The following is a 21,765-nucleotide window of genomic DNA, read 5'->3' on the forward strand; positions in this document are numbered from 1 at the left end:
GATTTTACTCATGTAAATGTTTGAACAATCAACATAAGATTATATCCTTCTGCTTGATTGTAGTAATTGCCAGGCATCAAATAGGAAACAAACGTAGACTTTTCTCCAAAGACATAAGAATTTGTAGTATGAAACGATATGAAACTTCTCAACTCTATTCAAAACATTAAATAGTCCTACAAAAATTAGACCAAGCTCCATATGCATAAGTTTTAGTTTGCCAATTCATATCAAATTTTATTACAATACTACAACATGAATCATTCCCAGCACAAAAAAATTCAACTTTTCAGAACAGAACGGTAAAGTTAAGTTCCCAAAAGGTAGCTCTACACAAATGTAATCCAAATGACGTTCAATAAAAAATTAACTATGTTACAGAACATCAAAGTTTATTTGAAATTTATTCTGTCCATAGATCTACAAACAAGAAAAGACAAATGGCAATGAAGTATCCAAAAGTTACCAGCAGCTGCTGCTTTCGTCCCCGCAGAAAATCCTTCCCACTCAGTCCTTCCAGGTTCATCAAGATGAACATGTCTATAAACAAGAAAATATGCAGAGAACATAAATTAACTTTCCAAGTCATCATGTTAATTGAATTGAAAATTACTGCATTAAAAAACCCAACAACAAGAGAGGAGAAGTTTGCCAAACATCAAAAAAATCCTTTTAGGTTATGATATTGTCATGTTTGATATATTGAGGAGAAAAACGATAACGTTACATCCTTTTTTCTCATTTTGAGATTACCAGGCTCCTCAACATAACCCACCCAAATATGGTGTCAAATCAAATAATAAGTACCATTGTTTAAAATTTCTGAATCTAAATTTATCTGTTACGTAAATTTTATTTACAGTAAATAGAGCGATATAAAGCATTCTATGATCAGGTATTTTGAACATTAAAACAGCAAATAAATACATACAAGGCTAAGCGTTAAGAATAAAAAAGCTTACATATCAACTAATCCAGGCATTACAACAGCATTTCCAAAGTCCACAACATGCTTCCCAAGAAACTGGCCGGCCTCAAAATCATCGCTAACCACCGAGGCGATTCTCCCACTCTTCACCTCAACTGGAAGTTCCAGATTTACATATAACAAAGACCAAACAAAAAAGCACATGTAAGACAAGTCGGAATAGTTGCAGAAAGGAACTTTTTTCTGCTATGTAAAGCAAAGCAAACGATGACATCAACAGGAAGAAAAAAAAACTACAAAACAGTAACAATCCATCCTGCATATCAAAATCTCTCATCTTTGCAAAAAAGCTATTAACTTTTCAACAAACCTGCGCCAGAAAAGACTCCTTCGGAAGTGACAATACGATTGCTGCGTATCCAGTATTCATCATATGGCAGAAGGCTGCAACCGCTATCCGTTTGCTACAAAAGAGAGACATATAAACAATTATTCTTCTTCGATAACAATAAGGAATCGTAGGAAGGAATCACAGGAAAAAAAAGAAAAAGAAAAAGAAAGAGCAAAGTGAGGTTTCGAGACATGAAGTCAATGTCAGTGGATTACCTGACTTTGATATAAAAAGGACAAAGAGGGAAAGGAGAAATTGAGAAGCTGCTGCACCGAAACCTTGTGAGAGGCTTTCAAGCAGAGAATGATGGAGGCGAAAAGAAAAAGCAGGGGAACAATTCTCCGCATGAGAATGTCCATTCTTCTCGCCTCTCGCCTCTCGCCTCTCACCTCTCTTCTCTTCTTTGCCTGCGGGAAAGGCAAACCGTGCAAAATCTTATATAGCACAAAATTCTTTAAATATTATCTATTTAACATTTAAATTTTTATATTTATTTATATAACATCAAATTTTATATCATATTAAAAACAATATTAATTTACAATTTTAATAATTATAAATATTTAATATTTGAATAAAAATATTTAAATATTATATATCTCATTCTTTCACTTTAATAATATAAAAAATATGTATTCTAATAAATACTTAAGAAATTTAAAAAAATATGTGGACCTCAAATACACTCTGTGGGTGGAACCATAAAGAGCTCAAGATGGATAATTGTCCATCCTGGAATTTTTTTTTCTTAAAAGAATAAATTTTTAATTATTTTATCCATATTCAATAAATGAAGTTGTCCAAATTAAAAAATATATATATTTTTTATATATAATTATATATTTTATAATTTTATTTTACTCATCCTAAAAAAATGACTATATATAAAGAAATGAACAGAGATAATCCCATCCACATCAAAGCATCATCTCGTCCACATCAAAGCTAATTAAATCAAAATGGTAAGACTTATATGTATTAGTAAATGGTGTAAAGTGAGCGAATGACCTACAACACGAGTTTTTCACACGCACACATTTTTTTATATATGTAAGTGATATATCACAAAAAATTATCTTGATCGGGCACAATATATCGAATTTTTATTGCCTTAGGTTACCTGACGTAGAGATACATCAGGTAGCCTATACTATATCGCCACGTGCTCTTACTCTTTACCGCGCGGCCCGACGACCCAACCCGGAACGAATCCAGGATTATTATGTTCGCGTATTGCTCGGTATTGCTAGGTACTACTCGTTATTTGCTCGGTATTTCCTCGGTACTTGCTCGGTAATGCTCGGTATTTGCTCGGTAATGCTCGGTATTTACCCGCCTGGACGCTCGGTACGAGGAGGTTCGTCCCGACACAGAGAGTGAGAGAGAGAGCGACGGAGAGGAAGTGGTTCCGTGCGGTCTTTCCAGCCAAAGGAGAGAGCGGAGTTCTTCCGAGCAACAAGGAATTGAAGCCCGATCGGAGTTCTTTCTAGCCGGTCAGCTTTGCCTGTACCGAGAAAAGAGAGCCGAGCGGATTCTTTCCAGCCGGTCGGCTTTGCCTGTGTTCGTCCAGCCCGAGCAACAAGGAAGCCCGATCGGGCCTCCCGTGTCCTTGAAATCTGGGAAAGAAAGAGCCGCAACTGCGGCTCTACCACTGTCGCACGACCCAGGTGGAGCGAGGGACCCCTCTAGCGCCCTCTTGCTTCAATTTCTGACGTCCGTCCAACCATAACAGAGGGAGGAAGAAGCATTACCGAGCAAATACCGAGCATTACCGAGCAAATACCGAGCATTACCGAGCAAATACCGGAACTGGGCTGCCATTTCTTCCTTTTTCGAGAAAGTACCGAGTAGTACCGAGCGAATACTGCGCATATTTGTTTCAGGTTGGGTCGTCGGGCCGCGCGGTAAAAAGTAAGAGCACGTGGCGATATTTTATAGGCTACTTGATGTATCTCTACGTCAGGTAACCTGAGGCAATAAAAATTCCAATATATCACCAAAAAACTATCTTGATGGGGCACAAATCTCGAGGCAAAAGCAAATTGAAACCTTTCAAAATTAAATCTAGAACCATTCAAATTCTGATGTCAGCAAACTTATAGTCGAGCTGAACGTTTCAAAAATACGAACCCAATGCCATCAAATTCAACTCAATCCGAGCTCAAATGGGTCCAAATCAAAGACCCGAAGCGCTTCTGGAAGGTTCAAACCATAATTTGGATTAAAAAATGAATTACAAACATGACATGCTTATAATCGAATCAAGTGGATCGACGGGAAGAATCCAACGAGCCCAAGAACGTCAAATTCCGATATCATTAAGGCATTCAAATGCCCAATAAACGGACTACGATCAAGAAGATCAACATCGGCCTTCCATTCAAACCATTCTTAACATGCCCTTGATCTCCCTTCTATTAATTGGTCATGCCACTCTTCGAAAACTATAAATAGACATCTCATTCCTCATGGAGAGGGGATGGAAGCAAGAAAGAGAATAAAGAGTGAAATTATAGCTGTCTTGCCACCAGACTCCTCCTCGACCACCATTGGACCATCGATTGTCGTCGGACAATCATCGGATTTTAGCCTAGCCACCGAATGACCCCTGACTTCTTTTCGGCCACCAATTGAAGCCGTACTTCCATCGACCGCTGACTACGGTCCTTCCGACCTCCGTCGACAAACTAAGGTTCTTCCAAACTCCTTCTCCAGACATCGGTCTTTATGACCACTATCACTAGCCGACTACAATCCTTCTAGCCTCTATCACCAGACTACGATCTTATCGACCTCCATCGCATGTCGATTACGATCCTTACGACCTCCATCGATAGATAACTGTTCTTCCGACTTCCATCACCAGGCAATGGTCTTTTTACCAGTATCGTCTGCAGAGTACGGTCATTCCGACCTTCATCTCCAAACAATGGTCTTTCTGACCATTGTCGTCCATCGACTACGGTCTTTCCGACCTCCGTCGCCAGACTACGGTCTTTCCAACCTTTGTTGCTCACCAACCCAAATAATTGTCTTTTCAACCTCCATCGCTCGCCGATTACGGTCCTTCCGACCATCGTCATTCGAATATGGTCTTTCCGACCTATGTTGCTCACTGACTATGGTTCTGCTTACCAAAAAAACTTGTCAATATTGATTCTTTCAATTTCCACCATGTAATGTACACTATATGTCTATATGATGTAAATTTACTACATTAAACCAAGGTCTTGTCCCTAAAGAAGGGTCTCATTTGTAATCGACTACAAACACTAGAATATAAATTCAAACTGGGTCAGGTACTGGGATTTTTCCTCTTTTTTTATGGGTTTCCATGTAAAAATTCTCTTGTCTCTTATGAACACTACACCCTCTCTTTTACTAATTATGTATTTGATATTCATACAAAGCTAAGACGTTAAACTTTATATTTCTCTATTGCTGCGAATATTCCAAGATGCAACAATAAGGATTCTTCATAAAATATTACACACTATTATGAGGATTTTTAATAGCATAATGTATATTATATAAAATGTTATGATATTTAATGTATAATATATTATTCAAAATACTAATAATAATAATAATAGTGTAATAATTGACGCTTCTCGAGAAAATTTATATGATTAGCATGAATTTCAAGTGTATGTTTGGATTGAAAATTTTCAAAATTAAATTCATGATCATTTGGACCATGATTTTAACAAATTTATAGTAGAATTAAATGTATTGACGAGGTGAATGAATTGACACAGGTGCTTTAGTATGACTCCAAATGAGCTCAAATCAAGCTTGCAAAATATATTTGAAAACTTATAACTTATAATTTAAGGGATAAAGCAGTCATCAATTCTTGCATGTTTATAATTAAATTGAGGAGCTCGATGAGACAAATCTAGCAAGCATACAATCACTTAATCATGAAATCATTAAAGGTATTAAAATGTTTGATAAATAATATACAATCAAAAGGATTAATATAGACAATATAATATAGTATTTGCTGACCAAATTTAACAATATTGCTTCTTTAAATTGTTATAAATAGAACTCAATTCTCTTCAACAATCATTGTCAATGATCACCTTCAGCAATCGTCATTATTATCTGACTTATTTTTTCTTGACTATTAATATCTAATCCTCTTGTTTTAATCTCCACCTTTGAGCACTCAATTTTCATTATCTATATAACATGAATCAAATAATTATTGTCAACTAAGCATAATCCTATCTCCTTCGGAAGGTTTATTGTATTTTTAATTCGTAGATTTGTTTAATTGAGCTAGGCCTCATAATTTTTCCCTTCTTCGATTTTTCACGTAAAAAAATTTTAGTCTCTTAAACACTTCTATTTTCATATGCTGAATACTTATACAAAATTAAAATATTATATATTATATAGCCATAAATTTTTAGCACATAATAATAATAATAATAATTTGACCCTTAAAAAGTAACATTCTAGTGAGTAGTGATATTATATTATATTATATATAGACATTTAAAATTTTATTAATTTTTTAAACAAAACATAAAAAAATAAGTTTAAAAAAAAAAGCTTCATATTAAAAGTTTTAACCTTCAATGCCAGATTTTTTAGGAAATAATGATTTTTTTTTAGTGAAATTGAAAAATAAAGGATTTTGTTGTCTAAAAATAAAAGATTTTGTTGTCTAACTGATCTCTTGCAATCCAATCCAATCCAATCCAATTCAATCCAATCAAATTATGACAGCTCATAAAAGAATAAAAACAAAAAAAAAATATTTCCCTGTATTCTCTCTCCATAATAACAACTATATCTCCCATTATTTCCTGCTATCAATAAAAAAATATATCCTGAACAGTGTAGGCCTCGTCTATGTTCATGAAAAATAGATAAGGTGGCCGAGCAGCTGTCTGATGCACATAAATTATATATACATAATATTATTCATGCAATTTATTAAAAAATCAGTTCTTCTTCAAGCTTTGTTTCCAATTATAAGTGGAGGATATGCAGCTCATCCTGATCTGTTTGTTAAAAGTTATTGAATTCAAATTTTGTATATGTGATATATGTTTGAGTTTAACTTAATTGATCTAAATAATAACAATAACAAGAATTTATCCTACTATGTTAGTCAATGTGGGGTCGACAACATGAATCTTTCTTCTCCATTGTGTCATGTTAAAGGTTTGGTCACATAAAATAACGGTCTTTCGATGACCCGGTTAGTAAAGTAGAGATATTAGATTTGACTTATGTTAAGAAAGGTAGAGGAAGACTTAAAAAGACTTGATTAAAAAATATTAGAAATGATTTTTCTTTATTAGATTTAAACAAGAATTCGGCTTTTAACATGACGCAATGGATAAAAAAGATTCATGTAGCAGACCCCACGTAGTGAGACAAGGGCTTGATATTGTTATTGTCTTATTAAGGATCAATTCTCATATAAATCTAATAAAGAAAGATCATTTCTAAATGTCCAAAAAAAAGTGAGCTGAGAATCAATATCATGGAATAATTATTCAGTGTTCTCATCAAGAAAATATGTACAAATAACTTTACAATGTGGCAGAATAATTTTCTCTTCGCATAAGTAGATAGGGATTAGGGAGGAATGCATTAAAGATATGTATATATGAGCTATTACTTGTGTTCAAACACAAGATGGTTTGACCAAGAATTTTTCTATTTCGGTTGGATTACATCAAGGATCAGCCTTAAGCCCATATCTTTTTGTTTTAGTCATGGATGTTCTCACTAGATATTTACAAGTGGATGTATCTTGTTGTATGTTTTTTGCTGATGATATTCTTCTTGTTGATAAGACTAGAGAGGGAGTTGAAGGTAAACTTGAATTGTGGAGATCAACCTTAGAGTCTAAAGATTTTCGCTTGAATATATCTAAAAATGAATATATTGAGTGTAATTTTTATAGTAATAGACATACTGAGGGGATTGTGACTTGGGCAATCAAGTCATTAATATGAGTACACGTTTTAGATATCTTAAATCTATTGTTAAGAGTGATGGTGAAATAGATAGAGATATTATTAGTAGAATTCAAGTTGGATGGTTGAAGTGGATGAATGCATCAAACTTGTGCGATAGAAACCCCCCCTCAAACTTAAGGGAAAATTCTATAAGATGGTGGTGAGACCTGGAATGCTTTATGGTGTTAAATGTTGGTCATTAAAAGAGAAGCATAATACTAAGTTAAGCGTTGTAGAGATGAGAATGCTTAGGTGGATGAGTGGCTTTACCCTTAGAGATACGATTCAAAAAGAGCATATAAGGTTGGAGTAGCTCCAATGAAATATAAGATTAAAAAGAGTCGTCTTAAATGATTTGGTCACATTAAACAGAGGCCTTCCGATGATCCGATTAGGAAAGTTGAGATATTATATTTGATTTATATTAAGAAAGATAGATGTAGACCTAAAAAAATTTGGTTACAAAATATTAGAAATGATCTTTCTTTATTAGATTTAAATAAGAATTTGACTTTTAACTTAACACAATGATGAAAAAAATTTCATATAGCCGACACTATGTAGTGGGACAAAGACTTGATGTTGTTTTTATTGTTGTATAAGTAAATACTATCTAATTGAACATATGCTGATTAAGCAAATACAAATTATCATCTTAGAGGAGAATATTCTCTAGCATTTTTTGATCTGGTGAATATTTTTTAGGGTTAAACCAAGCCTTGGATTTTTATTTTTACGAACTTATTTTTATTCCATCCCTGCCTCTCCACATGCTCCTTATCATCACTCCTTACAATGGTAAATCCTATCTGTCCTGCCTCTCCACATGCTCCTTATCAATCCTGCGAATAATGAGAAATTATTATGTGCGAAGTCCAGACATACCGGACGTACTGTTATGTCTGAACATACGAATGCACATATTGTATATATAATATGTATAAAAATACACTATACTTTTATACACAGTATACACTCACAATCCGAACATAACTTTACTTCCGGACTATACGAAACCACATTACCTGACGACATGACAAATTTCAATACAATTTATTAATCTTTATGAGAATAGCAAAATTTATTTAAATAAAGCATAGCACCACAACATAATAGAGTTGCACCAAAACAAGCGCTCCTCAAATCTTCCCCTAATTGATCGATTCAATAATAAATAACATACCATTATTATAACAAAATTTCCTTCACAAAACTTCTTTTCAACCTAAAAACATCAGCAGAAACATTCTCCAGACCTCAAAACATATTTTGATCTCTTCTGCTCCAATACTCTACAGAACCAGATAGGAGAGCAAGCCCAGATTTCACAGGACAAAAGATGGACTAGTTGTTAAGTCCAGTTGCTCCAGCAGAATTAGCAGGAGATTGTTCCAGCCTCACATTCTCAGATACTTTATCACCATCATCAGCACCTCCCTTATCGCTATCAATGAGATCTTTGTGGCTGGGAACGTGCATTTGCTGCTGGGATGCAATAATCCCGGCGATAGCTTTCATGGCCGATGCGGTTCGATCTGTGCTTATCATGGGTTCTTCAGCTGCACCAGATGCATTGGACTTGCCCTCGACCTCCTCTTCTTGTTGTGGCGGTGGCACAAAGAAGGGTATCTTCCCTCTTTGCCAATCATGAAGAACCATCTTTGCAACAGTATTCAGATCAGGTTCACCTCCCTGAAATTGAAGGGCAAAATGATTTGATTGTTGGAAAAAGAATAAATATAAAAAGATCTTAAAAACCTAAAGATCTGCCAAGAATAAATAGTCAATTAGTCCATTTTATAGTTGGTGGAGTATATACATGAAAAAGTTTGAGTAGCTCTAGAGGCTGATGAGATTAGAGAGTCACCTTATCAGATAGTTCGGTCGCATAAAATATCAGCCTTTTGATGAATCGATTAGGAGAGTACATATATTAGATTTGGTCTATGTTAAAAAAGATAAAGATAGATCTAAAAAGACTTTGTTAGAAAGTATTAGAAATGAACATTCTTTACTAGATTTAAATGAGAATTTCACTCTTAACAAGATTCAAGGAGAAAAAGGATTTATGTAGCCGACCCTGTGTAATGGAATAAAGGATTGATGTTGTTGTATTGAAATTTAAAGCTGAGCGTGATTATAAGCTAACAATCAATAAATCATCTGCCACTGATTTCTATATTTAGCATGTGAAAAGGATACATACAGATACTTTCAAACCAATTGAAGCCAATAACTAGGCTGAGACACACCTGATCCACATAACCAGAATGAATTTCAACTTTTCCATGGTTTCAGGACAGTTTATTCAAATCATGTTCCAACATTTCAAAACTAATTAAAATTTGTGTGTTTCTCTAGTTAAAAGAATCGCATTTAAAAAAAAAACAATTATACCTGGTTCATGCTATTTGTAAATGATACCTTTCAATTTGATCGAAAAAATTGAAGCACTTAATTTTAGAATGTATAAAACATACAAGATGCAAACCAGCAGCAGGATCAAATTCAATAGTTAAATGGGATTTTGTAGTTTGCGATGGAGGGAAAGAGAGGACATACGGATGGAATTAGCATAAATACGGAAGGAAAGACGGGCAAAGGTAAATAAACTCTTATGCACTTAAAAAGTTATTCAATTTGATTTAGAAAAATAATAATGCAGAATGGATTCTAATCTAAATGACTGGTGAAGGATTAAAAGAGATGAACAAATTGGAACAAAACTGACAATGCTAATAATGATGAAGATGGTGATATATTTTGATTGCAATCTCTTCCCCAACCTATAATCAAGGCATTAAAGACCTTCAGAACAAAATCAATCAAATTTGGGTATTAGAGTACACAAAAAAGAATAGGTCAACCACGAAAGACTCTTGCAAACTAAACAAATCAAACACAGAAGACCTACTAGTCCAAGCAAAAGAGAAAATAAATCCCTCACAACTGCTGCTGTAAAATTAAACTTTGTGTTTGATTTGGTAAAGGAAACAAATGTCATCTGCTAGTGCAATCAAGAGAAACTAAATTCCCTCAATATCTGCTGCTATAACTTGTAGAAAAATTTAATTTATTTGTGGAGTTTTTTTAGAAGTGGACAAGAATCTAATATACTAACCTATAAATAAGTTTAATTCCTAAGGAGAAATTAATAAGAATTCTCCAAAAAAAATAAAAAATCCTTTTCCTCTCCTTATATTTTTGACATCCAACATAAAACTTGTTAAACAATCATAACATGAATCCTCTCCTCATGTCCATATCTCCACAAGCCAAAAAGGTTCTAGTCCCGGTACTGTAGCATAGCCAGAGCTGCAAATGCCAAGTACTTTAGCCACAACTGATGAGGACATCCACCGGAGATTTCGACGTACTTATCATCGGAGGAATCGTAGATCGATGGCTACGATTCATAGTCTTTATTTATGATGTTTTAGTTCATTTATTTTGTTTATTTTTCAGTTTTCCACTTGTACCCCTATGAGGGATTTGTTTCATGTTGTAGCATGAGGGCATATGTCTTTTACATTTTTGTGCTTTTGGAGACCTATATATTGTGGCCTAGTCATTGTATTATTTTCTAATGATGATTATAAATGATAATTCCACTTTCTTGCTTGATCTCTTTGTGAGTTCTTGAGAGGAGAAATCCTAGGTGAGGGTGAGAGCAATACCCGTCAACATTGGTGGATTCCGAGGTTCGCGGTTCTTCGATTTCTTCTTTCTCTTACACCTTCCCACCAATCCCACTCAAACATACGCCGGCCTCCCCTTCCCGTTGTCGCATCCCCTCCTGAAACTGAAATTCCCTTTCCCACACCGTCGGCTTCCCTTGGCCGCCACACCCGCCGACCCCCCCATCCGCCCCTCTCCACAATTCCAAACCGCCGGCCCCTCCCATTGCTTCCCAAATTTGAAATTCAAAATTCAAATACCCATATATATGGCCAGCCACCTCTCCCTATTCCCCTCTCTCTCCTAATTAACTCATATCCTCCATTAAAGCTCCCTAATCCCCTCTTAAACCACCGCCCTTACCCTTTAAGGAATAATTAGACTCCCTCCTTTCCCTCTTAGAAAAAACTGAATTAATTTCAGATTTTCTAATAATCCCTTTTTCACATTCAAGCCCTAGCTCTACCCACCCCTCCCCTTTCCTCTCTTCCTCACCCGCCTACCCCCTCTCTCTGCCGCCCCTCTCCACTCCTCCCAACTGGCGGCTCCACCAAAGAACATCACAAAAATAATTTAAAGCTTATGGATGGCAGATCCGGAAGTTGATCATGGATTTGCCTACAATTCTCAAGGGGAAACTGACGTCATTCAATCACCCTTCTTCGACCCCGGATTTGGATCCGAAGGCGCCGTCGAGGAATACGTTGAGTGTATTCTCTTCCATTTGGTGGACATCATCGACGAACAACGACCTATAAGTAGGGGTGTCAATTTTTGACACGACCCAAAACACGACCCGAACCTGACCCAGAAAAATTCGGGTTCGGGTCAACCCGAAACGGGTCGGGTTCGGGTTCAACAAATCAACCCGTTTTAAAATTGGGTCGGGTTCAGGTTGACCCAGCAACCCGAAATTGACCCGAAAGTGACACGAAAACTCATATTTGACCCGAAAACCCGAGATTGACTATTTTTTGACCCGATTTTGACCCAAAAAATTTGCAATTTTAGGTCAACTTCAGGTCATTCGTGTCGGGTTGACCAGGACCCGAATCGGGTCGGGTTCGAGTCCAGAAACCTGACCCGTTTTTAAAAACGGGTCAGGTTCAGGTTGACCCGAATAGTGTCGGGTCAGTTCCGGATTCGACCCGAACCCGACCCGCTGACCGAATTGACACCCCTACCTATAGGACAGTGGAAGATCACCGGACAACCACCCGTCTCTCCAATTCTGGCCAACTTCCCGTGGATCAAATCCGCCGGCATCCTCTGTCTTTCAGTGGCATCACTCGGATTGCTGACATTCCTCCTCCGCTAACCCTACTTTCAACGAGCAATTGAGACGGAAACTCTAAGGTGAAAGCTCTCTTTGTTAAGTGATGGATTATCGTTAATCGCATAATTGTTTTACTGTTTTCTCATTATTATTTCAAATCGTCCTGTTAATCTAGCATGTAACCGCATACTTGAAGCAAGTCGATAACCACAAAAACTGAAAGTCTTAACTGAGTGAAACATTAATCCTATAGTTTCATTTCATTAATAAGTTTCTTATTAAAATCTTGCAATTCCATTGGTTATTTCACATCAACAACTGATTTTCCTTGTTCTGCCACCCCACTATTTCCTGCTGCTGGCATCTTGCTGTTGTTCGCAAATTTTCCAGTTGTCCTATCGATGTGTTGCCGCTAAAGTCTCCAGTGCTGCCCAAACACTAGGAATAACAAACAACAACTGATTGATATTTTCACAGAAAATAAAGAAAAAAAAACTGCAAGAGAAAAACTAAATTAAGACGAGGGTCTAAGAATAAAAAATACAAAGTGTTATTTTAGTTTAAGATGTACTTAGGTATGCACGAATTCTTAAAGCAATATCTACTGTAGATGCCTTCGAACTGGGAAAGGCCTGTACGCACCATTAACAATACCCAGCTTGTCATGAGTTCATCTAAATGTTTATGGGAATATAGTCAATGACATAAAAAGGGTTCAATTAGCTAATCCTTTTAGTGAATCTTCAAGGCATAATGCTGTGCCTGACTCGTTGAATGGCCACCATAGCAGAGGATGTTGCGAAGTTATTTTCCTAACATGTTTAAAAGCACTTCTTCAGTTGCTTACCACAAGAATATCAACTTTTTAAGGAGGGCCCTTCGAGATTTGATGGACACCGAGCTAAAAAGAAGTAATGTATTCATATGCAGACAAATGGGCAAAAAGAGATTGTGAACCGGATGAAGATCTGCAACCTGAGATTTGAGGAGCTTCACTTCATGGAACTTGAGATAAGATTCTTTCATATATGCAGTTTGTCTCCAGCTGAGCCATTCATGGATTAGGATCAAAAATACCTTCAATATATGTTTGGGGTACCTAATGCAAAGCCCTAATGCCCAAAATATTTCAGTTGGCCAAAAAAATAATTGTAACGGTAAGGATGTTAAGCTAATACGAGCACAACAATTCCTGGATGAAATTCTCAAGATCCACGAGAAAGTTGAGGAAATCTAAACAAGTCACAGGATACAAAAAAGATACTAAGCTCGCATGACAAGCACGGGTGATCTAGTTTGGTTACAGTTAATGTAGGAAAGATTAAAAGGAAAATGATAGAAGATCAAGTTCATTCATTACGGCCCATTCTAAATTTTACAAAAGACTGGAGATGACGAGTTTTGATTAGATTTGTCCCACATAAGGATCTACCCTGCCATCAATTCGAAGAATCTGATGCTGTTCAAATCATCACAATTGGATGAAAAAGAGAACACAAGGGTGATTACTAAAGTAGATGATTCAAGCATTAATCATAAAGTTTCATTGTAGGAGAAGCTACAATATTGCCCAGAAGACAAACTCCTCCATTTCAAACAGAACCTACAACTTTAGGATCACCTCCACAAGTCCAGAATGCTTATCATGCATGCCATGCTTAAAATAAAAATGCAGACAAAGAAAGATGAAATACTTAACAATTTCAAAATACATATCAGACATATAACAGGATCTTACCTTAAAAAGCTTTCCTGTCAGCTTGCACAACTTTACAAGAAAGTCTTCCTCATTCACCCTAACAGAAAAGTGCACATATACATGAAACACCGTCATTTTTGCTTAATACCATTCATCAAATCAAATGATTAGCTCAACAGGGTAGTTAAAAATTATTTACATAATTGTTGTAACATTAGACAAGAAGTTTTGTAATACACACAATTTGAACAAAGTTTTGAAAATTTATGAATTGAAATCCGTTCATTTATAATGCCCCAAATCTAACATTATATCAGGTATATGGAGGTACAAAAGATTTATCATGCAGTTTATATATCAGCAGATGCAATCTAGCACAACGGATCATGAGGTAGAGAGATTAACAAATTTAACATTTCTGTTTCTATACAACTTCCGATATGATTTATCTTTAAGCTTACTCCTTGATTCACAAAAATGAAAGATTCACTGTATGCGGCAAATAAGTAGTCAATACAAATCTTACAATATTTTTCGACTATTTTGCTATTTGTTCAAAAAATTCAACAATTATATATTCTTGCCAAGCTGCTCAAAGTAGACCACTAAGATATCCGAGATGGAGATCCGGCAGTCAAAAATAATTCCTACTAAGTAAAATTGTGAACACTGTCTGGACAAGATTCCATGTAAAATATCAAGAATTTTTACATAAAATGTTGGCTTGTAGGAGTTACCAACTTCTTGGAAAAATAATACTATAAAAATCTTTAATATTTTATTTATTTATTATTTGACTTATGATTTCTTTATAAAGATGTGCTTCAACTCCAAAGAAGCATCTACTGTTGGAAGTAAAACATGTCCGATTCAGATTCTGGCCATGTTTTGGAAAAAGCACCGATAACTTTTCACCAAACAAAATGAAATGGACGCAGCAACTTTAGAAAAGAGAACAGAAACCTTCGCGAATGAATGCATGCAAAAGAAAAAAATATGAAATTATGAGGAAAAAAGGAGTCCATCTCCCATTCATTAGATTATTAAAATCTGCAACGGAAATAGTTATTAGATTTATTCTTTCTGCCTAGTCCTGAGATAAAAGTTCAGGTATCAATTGGGGAATCAGATACTAAAAATTCAACCAAAATAGAAATCCTTCATGCAGTAAATAACTGTAAAAAAGAATTAATGTGCATGAATCAACGGCATTAGAGCGTGCAATAAACAAAAATAACCTACCAGTTTTCTATCTTATATGCTCGCTGCAGATGTTCCTTCTTAACACGCCGGAGAACTTCCCCAATATGCTCTGACGCATCTTCCAAGTTTTCAACACGAACCTAACCATAAAGTCAATTCATTTCAAGTTCTGGATTTATTAATTAACAATAAAATGCCAAGGTTAAAAGGATCATTAGTAACTTTAAAATGCCAAATAAAATTCTGTCATTGATTAACATCAAAGTTGGCCAAAATATAAAACCCAACGAAAGAAGTTTCTTTCTAAGAGGTTTATGTAAACCTAGTTTTTTCAACAAACAATAAGTATTCTGAATACTTCCGTTAAAAATAGTGACAGGAAAAGATAACATTTTAATGTCCAGTGAATCCTTTATACCAAACATCAGATATTTGAATCGACTAAATGTAATATGCAAATGACGTTCCATGCAACAGAATTCTGTCATATGGGAAACACAAGCTCAAATTGACTTGTTCAAAGAGAATCTGAGAAAAATACTGGAACCAATTTGCTATGGCAATGAATAATCCGTACTTAATTTAGATTCCTTATACAAATGAAGATAATCAAAATTTGCATGGCCCGATCAAAGGTTTTCTCAGTGATTCTATGTTAGTTTCAATCACAACAATTCAAAGTTTCATACATGAATGCATCATAGCCTTATGCCCAATTTAAGTTATGAAAATTTATAAAAAGGAGCATTATCAATTTAATTAAGTGGAAGAAGTATCTTTGGGGGGGGGGGGGGGGGCAACTCATGTACCAAAGTTTTGGGCTTATGTTGGTTCTCGGTTTGGGCTTGGTTGTTCGGTTTTTGTTGTTTTGTTGGGAGCTGCTATGTTTAAGCTCATTATTACTTATAGTTCTCTTCCTTTTTAGCTCATTAAGAGATGTGGATTTGGTTTTTTCCCCTTTGCCTGTGACCCTTCGGTTTCCCCCCTGGCTCCTCTTCTCGTGGCTGGTTCTTCTCCCCTGGTTCCTGTCCCATGGCTTTTCTGCTCCCCTGGCTACCTGTTCCGGTTCATCTGGCCGCCCGTTCCCGCCCCCTTGTGTCCCTTTGGCTACTGTTCCTGGCAACCTTTTGGCCTTCTGTTTTCCCTGTTTTTATTGGATCGGTTGGAGATGATGATTTTGGACTGTTTGGCTGCCCCTTTTTTCCTATAAATATGAGATATTTTGATGCATGAAAGGTTGTTGATTGTTTAGCTAAGTTCTCTAAAAAAATCTGAGGGTTTCTTCATGGAAAAGCTTGAGAACTTGTTCCATTTCTCTCTTCCTCTCTTCAAATTCGTCTTGGGCTTCTTATCTCTTTGTTCTCTCTGCAAGTTCCACTCCACTTGTATCTTTTTTCTTGAGCTATTGGAGGTGTTGGTTGGCTGATTTGGTAGCATTTGCCAGATGAGGTCTGGTGGACGTTGGCCCAAGTAGCTGTGATGGACCCTTGGTTTGCATGCCCTTAAGCACATCTTGTATATTAACTACTATTTCGATTGCATGTGAGGTGACCGCTAGTCGGTTGTTCCGAGGGTGGTAGTTTTTATTTTTTAATTTAGTTTTCGTTTGTTTGGCTTTTGTTTATTTCGACGTTTGTTTGATGTTGACATTCTATGTTTTGAATCGAGAAATGTTCTACTTGTCCTGATGTTTGCATTCTAAGTTTTGAATTGAGAAAACTAGGAATTGTGAACAATTGTGATGGAAACTTTCATCATCAAAACAGATGATGGTAAACTAGACGTCTATCTTCACTAATCTGCACTGGCAGGATTAAGCAAAATTAATGATTTATTAGTTTCAATCAAAGAAATGTTTGTGTACTATTCAAAACAATAGTATAATAATTCATGCCAAAGAAAACAGATGAACAAAAAAAAAATTCTGGAAAGGAAAACTTTCATACCACACCCTTCAGGACAATATCAGTTTCAGAGTCTTTGTTGTGATATACAACTCCAGGACAATCGATCAAAAAAATCCTCTTAGTAAGTGTAATGTACTGCCACACTTTTGTTTCTCCTGGAATGGGAGCCACTTTGCAAACCTTTAACAGAAGACAACAACAACAATAACAACAACAGAAGACACATGAACAAAATTAGCAGACGAGCCAATTCAGTAAAATGTGCAGGCAAATTTGGACAAATTTGGTACTACAATTTATTTAAACAAATTCTTACATTCTTTGTACGTAATGTGTTGATAACGGATGACTTCCCAACATTAGGATAGCCAACAAATCCAACAGAAATGGCCTGCTTATCACTCTTCAACCGAGCAAACTGTCGCAGCACTGAAAGAAGAGATCCCTGGTGGTAAACGGCAACAACATGCAATAAGCACAAAAAAAAAGTAATTGAGAAATGAAATAGACGAACGCAATGCCATACCTTTCCAAAAGATTTGTTTATGCTTGCATGGAATGCCAAAGTAGGATATTCCTTGGACAATGCCCGCAGCCATCCTTTTGTGGCCCACGCAGGAATCAAGTCACACTAAAAATAAACAAATAAACATTAGCTAAAGAATTCCTTTTCCACAAACAAATTGTAAAGAAGGAGAGATCCGATCCAAGTCCGTAAACTCTTTGATACAAATTTGTAAAAATGGCAAACCTTGTTAAGCAAAAAAACCATGTGTTTGTGTTTGCAATTCTCCTTCAGGTGCTTCTCCAAATGACGACATCTTGTGCCAAGTGGATCCCGTGCATCCAACACCTATTTAACAGAACAAACCACATAATAAATAGTATGACAAAAGTCATATCTATTAGGGTCCTCATTTGGTTTAGCACTTTAGCTTTCATCTGCTTAGTGAGAGGATGAGTTGCATGAAGTGCAGACCATTTGAATGGAGAAGTCAGGCAATATTTCCTACAAGTTGTTTTAGAAAAGCTAATTTATGGCCAATAAAGCAACTTTTAGAAAGCTCCTACACAAAAGGACGAAAAGGATATATTAAGTCAAACAAATCCCAGCTAATGTCTTTGTCATGTTATTAAGTCTTAAGAAGCTGACAAAGCACTAAGGCCAAAAATCATTTATTGTCTTCAGCCAAAGTAACGGTTAAATGCTCGCTTCTTTCAACTAGGTTCCCAAGGCAAGGGCTGAATGCAAATCCTTTTAAATAGGTGCCCATTTCCAAAAATAACAATGTAATGGGGCATCTTTGTCTACTTTGAACGCATTGTCAACATATTCACCAATGATAGGAATGGAATTTTTGCTCGCTAGAAACACCCAAATTTTGATTCAATTCAAAACCAATTTGAAACGATTTGAGTTGAATTCCAGATCAATTTTTAAACTCAAGCAAATTTTGAGTCAATATCAAAAAAAGAAAAGAAATTAGCATGACTAGATACATTCTAAAATCTTTTAAGTGCCTGTCTCAAATATCTCACAAGGACCAACAAACATGGAGAAATAAAGACCCTAAAGAATCTAATTATTCAACAGAATTAAAAGAAATGGCAACTCACCTGGACAACTACGTCTGAAGAATCAACAACTTTGTAGAGTTCACCCCAAATGCGTTTACTCTGACCCTTCTCAAACATTGAATGCCTCACCAAGTCTCTGAAACCATCCTCTTCATTCTCTACTCCAGATGGTATGGCTGAAGTTTTCTTCTCAAAGGCATCTATACATGAAAACCACATGAGACACATAAAAGGATAAAACAAAAAATAGTATATCAAGGTGTACAAAATGGATCTGTTGTGGAAGGCTGGAAGCAATGCCAATCTATATCAACAAAATAGTTCCTCAGTTTAGTTGAATACTAGGGATGAAAAATATTACAGTATAACCAATCCCATACTGCATAGATCATATTGAAACTGAAGAGAATACTTACAACTGACAGCTATTAAGAAAGTAACTTAGCTTTTCCAAAACAAAATTAGCAAGATCAGACTGCCAATCTTGGATGTTTTATCAATTTGAAGCAGAAAAAATCTAAAGACTATTTTCTAATTCAAATACAGGTGCATAAACAACAAAAATACAGTTTCCTACTTTAAGATATGAATCCCGAACATTTTCAGTTTAATTTGAAGTACAATTGTTAACCAAAGGGAATGCTCAATCAAATGTATCCTTTAGGAAAGAACGTCACAGACCTAGTATGTACCTTGGGATCCATCAGCCTTCTTAATCAATGATTCATAGTCAGCTGCTAAAAGCCTTGGACGTTTTCGTTTCCTCTTGGGTCCAAAAGCATCCTCAAAAGGCTCTGTATCCAGAAGATGAGCTTTTGCTTGCTGTGATTATAGAAATCCAAAACATAAGAATAAAATAACGGTTTTTAAAGTTCTATATCTAAATGTACTTTTTTGATTGGGAATCCAAAAGAACCACAAATATAAAGTATACAAATTAAAAAAATTAATATAAAATATTAAGGGCAGGAAACAACTCTTAATTTTTTCACTAATTCTCAAAATTTTCAATTAATCCCTAAGGATCACATAGCCTTCCTAAGCATGCCCCATAACAATAATTAAATTCATTCTCAGCAGAGCGTGCAGGAGATCAAACTCAGCCAGAGACTGCATGATTCAAACAATTGGACTAACCAAAGAGCTACTTCAAGCATACAATAGAATAGAAAAATTTAAATGGCCAAGTAAAATATATGTGATGGCATTAAATAGACAACAAAATTGGCAATTAAAAAAATGAACTTGAACTTATAAGCAATGGTGTGAGAGAAACAATGTAAAATCATACCTTTTGATGATCATTAAGAAGAGAAAGTGGCAGCTTCCTCTCCTTTAAAATGACATTATAATTGCTTGATAACCGATTTTGAAGCTCCTCACGAAAGAATTCAAGTTCCTTCTGATTTACAACTCGAGTGTTACCTAAAATCACAAGTCATATTAGCCTCTAAACACCAAAAACTGAACAAACTCACACAATGACAACTGAAATACAACAATAAAATAATCGTGTGCACACGTTAAACCTGCTTTACTAGCATTTCAGTCATAAAAGTAAACAAGTGTGCTAGAACTATAGTTTTAAGCATTGATGTTTCTGTCCCTATTCAGAAATTAATTTGTCACTGTAATAAAATTAGTTCAACCAGAGTGATGTGGCTTGTCATTTAAAAATTAGTAACAAGCAAGCATATCCAAGCTCTAAGTTATAAAACACTCAGTATGCATAATAGAAGTGTAAATCTTAAATGCAATGTACTTCTTTAGATATTTAAGTTATGTATCATACAAATGAAAATTGCATTTTAACAATAATACACTCGGAAGAAAAAAAAAACAAGCTGTAACACAGTTACCATAAAATCAGGGCATAGTTATCCGCTTCAGGCACATCTTTTAAAGTGTTAGAAGGACACGAATCAAAATATTTTCCTGACTCCGTCAAGTATGTACAGATCAGGAACGCAATATTCAACGGTTGGAGAAAAAATTCAGTTTTGGACGAATTGGGACCCCAATTTATAAGCCCTTTAGTCCACGAGAAGGTCGAAGAAAAATCAACATGGAGACCAAAAGTGCATGTTAAGAAACATGTTCACATCACTGGAACGCTTATAACCTAAATATCAACTAATAAGAAAAAGGGGAAACAGAGGCTTACCGAACCAGCGGCGGTCAGGCTCGATGCGTGTGTTTGGCAGATCCTTCGATTGTAACTCATGCTTGAGGATCTTTCCCTTACAGTCCCGCTTGGGGCGGGTGTTGTACATCTTGAGCCTTCGGACAGTGCCAGCAGACCTAGTTCCTTTGTCTGATGCGCCATTGCTGCGGTTAACGTCAAGCGAATGCTTTGGCTTACCCGAGACATTAACCGCCCTCTCCTTCTTCTTCGCCATCCCAAGCTCAAATAAAATTATTGCAATTTCAAAGGAATTCAATCGGTAGAGAAGAAGCGGAGCTCTTTAATTTGCCTTATAGGGGCTGTTTGGCAACAGGATTTGTACAGGATTTGAGCAGGATTTAAATAAATCCTGCTAAACGGGATTTGAGCGCCCCGTAAATCTCACGGCGTAATAAATCCTCCGTTTCCTCTTTTTGCCGTAAAAATCCCGGATTTACTAAAGCCTCTAGTTCGGCGGATTCACGGATTTTGGCCGAAGAAGCTCGCGAAAGGGAGAAAGTTAACTTCAGAGCCAGCGAGCTCCCGTTGTAGCTTCCGATCAAAATGACGAAACGTCCGATCCGACAGGAAGGGAAAGTCGTCGAAGGAGCGAAGTCGAACAGGAACGACGGAGCCGAAGAAGCTACTCGTGCAATCTCTACACCTCCTGCGAAGCAACGAAGCCGAACAGCAACGACGAAATGAGGATGAAGGGCAAACCCTAGACGCCTATTATTTTTTATTTTTTAACTTAATGAATATAATTTAAAATATTAAAAAGTAAGTAAATTAATTAATCAATATTATAATTAGTGCATAAATTAATTATATAATTTAATTTAATTGAATAATTAGTCATATAATTAGTAATTAAATATTAAAATAATTACCTTAATTAACATAAATTAAAAAATATATAATTAATAGTGTAAAAATAATTAATGAATAGTAGAA

At 35.8% G+C, this 21,765-nt stretch overlaps 2 protein-coding genes across 2 annotated transcripts in view; both read right to left on the reverse strand.

The window, feature by feature from the left end:
- LOC110099816 (allantoinase) overlaps nucleotides 1–1,735 on the reverse strand; it is a 39,689-nt gene extending 37,954 nt beyond the window's left edge. The window contains exons 1-4 of the mRNA XM_020827104.2: nucleotides 1,535–1,735; nucleotides 1,299–1,392; nucleotides 963–1,083; nucleotides 467–540 (exon numbers count right to left, since the gene is read on the reverse strand). Coding sequence (XP_020682763.1) covers nucleotides 467–540; nucleotides 963–1,083; nucleotides 1,299–1,392; nucleotides 1,535–1,678 — 433 coding nt within the window. The 5' untranslated portion in view covers nucleotides 1,679–1,735. The remainder of the gene's footprint in view (nucleotides 1–466; nucleotides 541–962; nucleotides 1,084–1,298; nucleotides 1,393–1,534) is intronic.
- A 6,638-nt stretch (nucleotides 1,736–8,373) lies between these two features.
- Nucleotides 8,374–21,535, reverse strand: LOC110099819 (nuclear/nucleolar GTPase 2). The gene is made up of 11 exons (XM_020827109.2): nucleotides 20,812–21,535; nucleotides 19,939–20,072; nucleotides 19,340–19,469; nucleotides 18,687–18,847; nucleotides 17,821–17,922; nucleotides 17,596–17,700; nucleotides 17,386–17,514; nucleotides 17,109–17,249; nucleotides 15,202–15,302; nucleotides 13,999–14,056; nucleotides 8,374–8,998 (listed from the first exon to the last, which is right to left on the reverse strand). Exons 1-11 carry the CDS (start codon nucleotides 21,044–21,046, stop codon nucleotides 8,651–8,653), a joined length of 1,644 nt encoding a protein of 547 aa, XP_020682768.1. The 5' UTR covers nucleotides 21,047–21,535; the 3' UTR covers nucleotides 8,374–8,650.
- Nucleotides 21,536–21,765: the final 230 nt, after the last annotated feature.

Source organism: Dendrobium catenatum, unplaced genomic scaffold, assembly GCF_001605985.2.
Source record: "Dendrobium catenatum unplaced genomic scaffold, ASM160598v2 fragScaff_scaffold_1608, whole genome shotgun sequence".
NCBI classification, from domain to species: Eukaryota; Viridiplantae; Streptophyta; class Magnoliopsida; order Asparagales; family Orchidaceae; genus Dendrobium; species Dendrobium catenatum.